The sequence below is a fragment of the Buceros rhinoceros genome, unplaced genomic scaffold, assembly GCF_000710305.1.
Source record: "Buceros rhinoceros silvestris isolate BGI_N320 unplaced genomic scaffold, ASM71030v1 scaffold16096, whole genome shotgun sequence".
Classification (NCBI taxonomy): Eukaryota; Metazoa; Chordata; class Aves; order Bucerotiformes; family Bucerotidae; genus Buceros; species Buceros rhinoceros.
The window spans coordinates 25,652-33,673 of NW_010415926.1; the positions used below are offsets into that span (position 1 = coordinate 25,652).

Below are 8,022 nucleotides of genomic sequence, written 5' to 3' on the forward strand. Positions count from 1 at the left end.
AACCCAACAGTATCAGCAGAAGCTGAAGCCACACTTAGCTGAAATTACCTTTCTGCTTCCTGGTGGGGCCGGGTCAAAGATCCTGGTTTGCATTTCACTGGGTAAAGCTGAATACACTGGTAGGATAATTAACTCTGGAACATCAGGTCCCAGAGACTTCATCCTCTCATAGAGGATTTCACAGGCGGTGTCAATCTCTTCCTGACCAGTTAGAAACACCAAAATATCACCTACACAGGAAGTAAATTAAAACATGCACAGCATCAGTTCTGTTCAGTACAGCTCCTGCGTCGTTCACGTCCGTACCTCACTGTTTCCATTTGAAGCAGAGGATCCCAAACTTTTGCTAGCCCCTGAGCAACACCTCCTAGCCACAAGCAAAATACTTCAGTCTTTCACCCAACTTTTTGGCATTTGACTTACTGTATTTGCAAACAACAGGGGATAGTGCTGAGAGCATTTTGCTCATGTTACTCATAAACCATGACTTATAGAAAGACCTTGCTCATAGGTATTGGAGTCCTTGAATCACCAGTTAATCCTAGACCAACCTCCACTCACCTGGTGGCTCCGTTAAGTGGATCTGCATTACTGTAATCAGACTGGCATCCAAATAATCTGTCTCTGGCTCTTTTGTGTACAGAATTTCTACTGGATAGGTTCTGCCAGGAATTGTGAAGATCGGCGCTTCATAGAAATACTGAGAGAACTTCACAGCATCCAGCGTTGCTGATGTCACAATCAACTTCATATCCTGACGTTTCTGTACTGTCTGTAGCAGGATAGAAAGTTCTCAAGTTATTTGCTGCCTTTGGGATTACTAACATAGAGCACTTAAGTCAGAAACATGACCAGGAATATCAGACACTTTAATGCCTGAGTACAGGGGCAGCTCATTTCAGTATTCAGAACTTCAAAAAAACTGACCACTGAAGTCACATTTCAAACCCTTCTTAGCAGTACTTGTCCCAGAAAGCCTTCGTCAGAGAAGGAAGAACACAGCAAGAACACTCCTCTGCTCATCCATCATTATGAGCATCCTAGACTGCCGGTTCTCATTGTTTCTGCTGAACTTTGCTTGATTTGTCTTCACACAATGGCTCATCTTATACAAATTTTGATTACAAACCCTAGCAAGCCTTTGCTTTGCTTCAGAAGAGACTCTTGGAGCACATGAATGAACTTCACTTGTGTGACTTTGCCTTTCCCCGTGCGTTCCTCCCCACCCATAGCAGAGGGAGCACACCAAAGCAACAAAACCCCGATGCTACCTTACCTTCTTCAGGAGTCCAAAGAGCACGTCGGTGTGTATGGTCCTCTCATGGGCTTCATCCAGCATGATAATGGCATACTGGGTCAGATCAGGGTCTATCAAGCACTCCCGCAGTAGCATACCATCTGTCATGTATTTGATGACAGTTTCAGGGCTAGTGCAGTCTTCAAACCGAATGGTGTAGCCAACCTAGAAAGAAGAGTTGCACAGAAACTGAAGCTACAGAATTAAGGTATTAGCACCATTAATTCCCAGTTTGACTGTTCTGCAAGCTCATCTTACAGCCTACAAGCGAACAGACAAGTGGACACACAAGCAAACTAGCTCCAGTACTGATTCATCCTACTTTTCCTCATGCTTATTTTGGCATGTTTCCTCAGCATGAAAATTCACCTCTTGTCCCAAGCAGCAACCAAATTCCTCCGACACCCTCTTCGCAACAGACATTGCGGCGACTCTGCGAGGCTGAGTACATCCAATCTTTCCTCTTGATGTATATCCCGCCTCCGCCAGGTACTGGGTAATCTGCGTTGTCTTCCCAGATCCCGTCTCTCCAATAACAATCAGAATCTGGTTGTCATGCACAGCCTAGAAGAGGTGGATAACAGATTCACTTGTCAAACCTTAAAAACAAAAAACCAAATGAAACAAACAAAACCCACATAGTGTATCTAGGACCGGCCTGAGCACCTACTGCTCTTCCTCCAAAGACCCAAAAACCATACAACCTCCCGACCAAAAACCATACAACTGTTCTTCCAGTTCAAGCCAGCAAACTGGTCAACCATTTAGCTGACCCGTCACTTGCTGACATGATCCTAGTTTCAATTTTGACTCACATCAATAAAGACCTGGAGCATTATTAAAATATAGATATATATAATCCTTTAAAATAATTATTCCGAACTACAGTTCTGCACTTAAAATTATCAAGTGGCTACTCACCTGTCAACAAAACAAAACTATCAGTTTTAAATTATTGCTTGCTCAAACAAGAAAGCCATTTCAAGTGTCTTACTTGTATCAGTTGCTCCTTCAGCCTGAAGATTGGGAGACTCTCTCTCTGCTCGATGATGGAAAGCTGAGTTTTCTTACCATAAGAAGCTTTGTTGCCACCAAATGCATGTTTCTTCCACTCTGGGATATCATTTGGCATCATCCCGATTCCTCGCATGTTTGCAGCTATTTGTCTTCCATCCACTAGAAGAGAAAGAATTCCAGCATTACCCCCAGGTTTGTGCAGCACAGCCCCTGATGATCCAGATCCTGCTGTTCCATCATCCATGCCTTCTATGCTTGTATGTTGAAGTATTTTTTAAGTTCCAACATGTACATCCCCCCTATGACATTGATTTCCGTGTAAAAAATTGCTTCACCACCCATCTCACCTTTTTAGTAATGCATCCCTGATGGTTTGCAGGATATAGCAGTACATTTCCCTTAACATTCCTATTTCCATTTCAGCAGAAAAATACCTCTTTGCCTCGCTTTTAAAGTGAGACAAACAGTACCAAGACATTCCTCCTGAGTTGCTCAGCTATCCCAAAAAAGGCACAGTTCACATTTAGATGTGTTCAGACATACCATCAGGGAGGGGATCTACCCAGTGTGTGTTGAGTCCCATGGGGATAGAATCCATCTCTGCTTCTCTCTGGGCTTGTTTAAGTTCTCGTCTTTCTTTAGCTAAAGCACTCTGCATCATTGCAGCCTGGGACAAGGAACCATCTGGATTCTGGAAAGCAAGAAAAAAGTTAAGATTCCAAGCACTCCCACTCCTTCAATTATCTCTCTGTTGTCAGTGTCCTTTAGAAGTGTCTTCTGAAGATGCTTTACGAGTCGTTAACTTTTGATCTGTTTAACTTCCAGGAAACTTCCATTAGCCCAGCCTCATGAACTTCCATCGTCATGACTAATATAGAGCATCCCTACACTGTCCAGTCAGAAGCGCTATGGACAGAACCAACGAAAAATAAGTATTTCTCTTCCACCTTCTACTTTCAAAAGGAAAGAAAAGGCAGAACGCTAATGTGAAATGGCTGCTGCTGCAGGGTAAGACACTTTTTTCTATTATTCTACTTCATTGACACCAGTTAAGTAAGAATCCAGCTTTATAAGTAAAGAAAGGATCTTCCATTCAGTGGTAATGTTATTCAGCGCTCTCAGTAATGTCCAGATGGAAAATAGGTTGTTAAATTGTTACATATTTACTTAATTAAATCAAGTAGATTGGTTTTGGTCCTGGGAATCTCTTACCTTCACTATTTTGATGGGACTCATATCCATGCTCTGTTTAGTATGCCCTCGGAGGAATGGTGGCTCTTCTTCCACTAACTCAATCTCAAGGTCCTCATCTAAAAATCCATAAGTGACAATTTTAATAGAAAAGTTAAAATACCTTCTTTCAGGTACATAAGAGTACCTCTTCAAACAGTACTTTCTGTGTATGCTTGATGATGATTTACTACCTTTTAAAAGTGAAAATACCACAAACAAAAAGAATGCACAGACAGAGACTAACCAAAAGGTTAGAGCAACCCTAGTTCGAAATAGTTAAGATGACAGCAAATTGTGAGATGCTTCACACCCATTTGTATCTTCATCTCTTTCTGAATTCAAACACATCCACAAACACAAGTAATTTACAACAGCAGGACTCCTTAGAAATACTACCTTCTTCATCATCAACTTTAGGGAGAATCCCAGTCTCCTCATCAAAGTCAGGAAACTCTTCCTTAGAAAGCACATTAGCTGCAATCATCTGCGGACAGAACGAACACAACATGAATCTGTCTCCATGAACAGAACACAACTCACACTTACAGCTTCTAAAGCTACTGCCAGACCTGTAAAACAGAAGAAAGGCACGTTGTGGTTTCAGAACAAAGGAATGGTCCTGCATTCCTCCACACTTCTCTGCAAGCCATCCAGCCCCTGAGCAAGTTAGTCCTTTTCTTAGAACATCAGCATGAGACAACTGGCTTAGGCACTGCACTGATAATCAAACGCCACCAAAGTGTCACTGGATAAAGACCGTGATCCCCCAGGTTGGTGGTTACCTGGTCCAACCTCCTGCTCAAAGCAGGGTTAATGTCATAGTTAAGAGGGCAATTTAGAGCTCAGAAGTGACACAAACAAACAATGTCGGAGCTATACTGCAGTTCACGAACTCCCCAGCAGGTTTTACTGACGGACACACTACTTCCCTGAACACAGAAACCCACCTGTTTGATTTCCCATTTCTCTGGGTCTGAAATTCGGGTGAGGCGTTTCCGTTCGAGGCTGTCATCCTCCACCTCTGGGGCATTCACCAGGGACAGGTGACTGGGTCTGTCTGGGTTTCTCATGGAGGTTTCTTCATTGGTTTCTCCAACCAGGTTTCTCCTCCGGTTCGGGTTCAAGTCTTCCCCAGTGTCTTGGTCAACATCCTGCATTAGACTCATTAATCAGTCGGGTCTCGCTGTGTTGCACTTCTACCTATTAACACTGGTGCTTCCTCTAGCGCAAGGGAAAAAGCAGAGTACCCTTCTCGGGTGCCAACAACTGCCCACACTGCCAACTGCTGCCAAATGCCAACAACAGCCTGCACACAGAAAATGCTGTTTTGCACGCTTTTTGTTTCTCGGGTGGTATTGTAAGCTAAGTACACCCCAACGCTCTCCTTGGCCACGACAGTGCTTTCATTCAAAATGAAATACTACTCTCATACTGAAAAAAGACAGATACAGCAACAGCTGGAGGTTTGCCTTGCCGCTTCACTAACGGCAAGTCAGGAACATTACATCAAACACAAGAACCTGCAGAAAACGATCAAGAAGTAACAGGCCTTAAATAAGTTCCTTAAATAAGGAACAATAACTCATTAACTCCCACTGAAGGGTTATGTACTAGTTTTCATTAAAAAGAGCAAAAAATAGCAGAGGCATAATCTTTAAAAGTTTTGGCACCACAAAGTCTATTACAAGCATTATAGGATGCCTTCCCTACCTTCATGCTCAGGCTGGTTTTGGAGCCAGTAAAGGATAACACTTTGACTTTTACTCTTTGTCCTTTGCTCACAACATCGGCGACATTGGCAACCCGTCCTTCTCTTCGAAGCTCTGAGATGTGGACCAAGCCCTCCCAACGCTTCCTGCAGGTGAAACAGAGGGGCATGAGACGTACATTAGTACTCCAACAGTCCTTCAGATCAGAGTCCACATTAAAATATTTTGTTGTCAACTGACTGACTGTGTCTGTTCACAAACTATTTTTTATAAGAACATTCACTGCCGTCAGATTTATTTTTCTGAATCAGACCTGGTACCTTATTGCAGCCTCACAGCTCTTTAAGATAGCAGCAGAAAAAAGGACTCGGAATAGCCCCGGATTTACATAAAAGGTACCTTAGTCCTTCCAGCTGCACAAAGCATCCAAACTGCATTATACTCGTGACTTTGCCGTTATAAATGTCTCCAATGGAGGGCTCCTCAGGGGGTGGACGGTCTATGTGCTTGTCTCTCCATCTGTCATTGCTCTTCTCGACGTACTTCTCTCGATCCTTACGGTCCCTACTGGGACTCCGACTTCTGCTCCTTGACCGGTATCTCGATTTCCCCCTGTTCTTATCCCAAGTCCTAGAACGAGACCTAGAGCGAGACCTGTGCCTTCGCTTCCTGTCCCTGCTACGACTTCGGCTCCTCCTCTTTTTCTTTGTCCTAACAAACAAAGAAACATTGCACATTTGCAGTGAAATTCCACACAAGAACAGCGTGAGCAGGAAATACCAAGTGCCAACAGAGATCCCCCAAAGACACGCTAGAAACCTACCGGTGGTCACTGCTGCTCTGCTTGCCTTGCCTGTCTGCACTAGGCATCAGGGCTTCAAGTTCTCTAAGTGCATCAGCTGCCACTTTCACATCATCTTCATCCAGCATATTCTGCAAGGACAGAGAACAGAGGGGTAAGAAGGCTGATGAAAAGTCCGTCACAGAGAATTACTCTACAGGAAGGATAACGACAGGCGCACTGATTTAGAAGGAATGCAAAACAGAAAAAAAATCAGACAGAACACTCAATACAGAAAAAAAAGTACTTTGCCACAATATTGAGACAACTCTGCTTTTACACAACCCCAACAACTCAAATTATTAGAGAAATATAAAATGGCAGTCCCTCATAGCACCTGAATGTCAGAAGTAGGTTTGTAACCCATCATTAGTCTGAATGTTATATAAGAAAGGCCAGGCCAGTAAACACGTTTCAGGTCATAAGAGCCTCATCTTCCAGTTATTCTGCAAAACAGCATCAACGTGGCAACTGCTGAGCCCGCTACTCTTGATAACTACAGGCAGCAGGGCCAGCCTTCCGCCTTCCGCCTCCTTCGTGTTCATTTCTCACAGTCCACTTTTATCCACACGTTAGCAGGAGACACTCACATTAACACAAAAAAACAGTATGTTTTCACATGCCCACAAAAGAAATCTAAAATTATGACCTTACCCTGATGTTGGGATTGTCTGGCCTGCAAAGGGCTGGAAACAATTCCTTCAACCTTTCCTTCTCCGATTTGGGTTTGACGACTGTCTCTGATTTTGAGATTTAAAACAAAAAACAAACAAAACCCCAGAAAACTTAGAAAATCAGCAGTGAATCATTCCAGCTCTTCTGTAATTGAATATAAATTTAACTTTCACCTGAATGCAAAGGTCAGTCTACATTGTACGGACGCTCAAAGATTACAATGCCACCTTCCCACAAATAACATTCTGATGATCAGTGAACCTGTGAAACACCCAACTGCTCTGAGCGGTGCACTCAGGACGGCTGTAGCGCCTGAGGAGTTCAGCTAACCTCCCACCGACAACAGAGAGACACCCGCCCCACTGCAAAAGTACGATACAGTCTGGCCTTATAAACCCAGAACAACAACTGCATCGATCTCACCAAACAAGGTCAAAACCTAACAGGGACCGAGAATTTTGTTTTTCTTTCTACACTGAACTGACAGGAGGGACAGGACTATGCGTACCTTTGCTCGTAGACGGTTTCGGTGGAGGCCGCATTGTCTGTATGAGACGTAGTAAATTACTAATAAGGGAATCCTGAAAAATTTAATAAAATGTTTTAATTGAAGTAATTACTGCCACATGGTTTTTCATTATCAGACAGCACAAGATGGTTTATTAGAAGGACAAAACCCCCTCAATTCTGAAGATGCAGGTTCATTTTTAGAAAGTATCACCACACTTCACGTACGTCCTAAAAAGATACAGTAAGTCAAAGGTGAAAACGATCACGATAATTCCGTTTAAACGACTTTGCTGTTTCTTCCACATTTTGTATGCTCGGTGAGAAAACAAGCCATTCCAAGTCCTCAAAAGAGTGCTTCACAAAAACTACTGAAGTTGTTTTTAAAAAAGGAGACAGGAATACTCAAAAGCTAGTTAGCGCATAGCTTTCCAATTGAAGAAAACTAATAATCACTCCTCACACCTCTCTTTAAAACAAAAGGCTCTATAAAAGATACAAGGACAAGAAGAACTCATAAGTAACACCCAGATCTCACTTACCGTGAACTCGGCACCATTCTTCACAAGAACTGCTTTAAATGCATCAAACGTGGTATTTTTCTCAGCAAGATTTATCACAAACTCGGCTACAAAGAAAAAGCAGAAAACAAATTACAACAAATAATTAAAAAGCAGCGTCAGTACTTCCTGTTCGGGTAAAAGCCGTTCTCCGGGGCACGGGGTGACCGGCCAGCTCCGTCA

At 43.0% G+C, this 8,022-nt stretch overlaps 1 protein-coding gene across 1 annotated transcript in view; it reads right to left on the reverse strand.

The window, feature by feature from the left end:
* Nucleotides 1-7,899, reverse strand: part of DHX8 (DEAH (Asp-Glu-Ala-His) box polypeptide 8) — a 12,323-nt gene extending 4,424 nt beyond the window's left edge. The window contains exons 1-15 of the mRNA XM_010137597.1: nucleotides 7,822-7,899; nucleotides 7,281-7,353; nucleotides 6,752-6,837; nucleotides 6,080-6,189; nucleotides 5,656-5,967; nucleotides 5,258-5,402; nucleotides 4,495-4,698; nucleotides 3,944-4,031; nucleotides 3,527-3,624; nucleotides 2,858-3,005; nucleotides 2,292-2,473; nucleotides 1,667-1,861; nucleotides 1,277-1,462; nucleotides 562-772; nucleotides 49-230 (exon numbers count right to left, since the gene is read on the reverse strand). Coding sequence (XP_010135899.1) covers nucleotides 49-230; nucleotides 562-772; nucleotides 1,277-1,462; nucleotides 1,667-1,861; nucleotides 2,292-2,473; nucleotides 2,858-3,005; nucleotides 3,527-3,624; nucleotides 3,944-4,031; nucleotides 4,495-4,698; nucleotides 5,258-5,402; nucleotides 5,656-5,967; nucleotides 6,080-6,189; nucleotides 6,752-6,837; nucleotides 7,281-7,314 — 2,181 coding nt within the window. The 5' untranslated portion in view covers nucleotides 7,315-7,353; nucleotides 7,822-7,899. The remainder of the gene's footprint in view (nucleotides 1-48; nucleotides 231-561; nucleotides 773-1,276; nucleotides 1,463-1,666; nucleotides 1,862-2,291; nucleotides 2,474-2,857; nucleotides 3,006-3,526; nucleotides 3,625-3,943; nucleotides 4,032-4,494; nucleotides 4,699-5,257; nucleotides 5,403-5,655; nucleotides 5,968-6,079; nucleotides 6,190-6,751; nucleotides 6,838-7,280; nucleotides 7,354-7,821) is intronic.
* Between the last annotated feature and the right edge of the window lie 123 nt (nucleotides 7,900-8,022).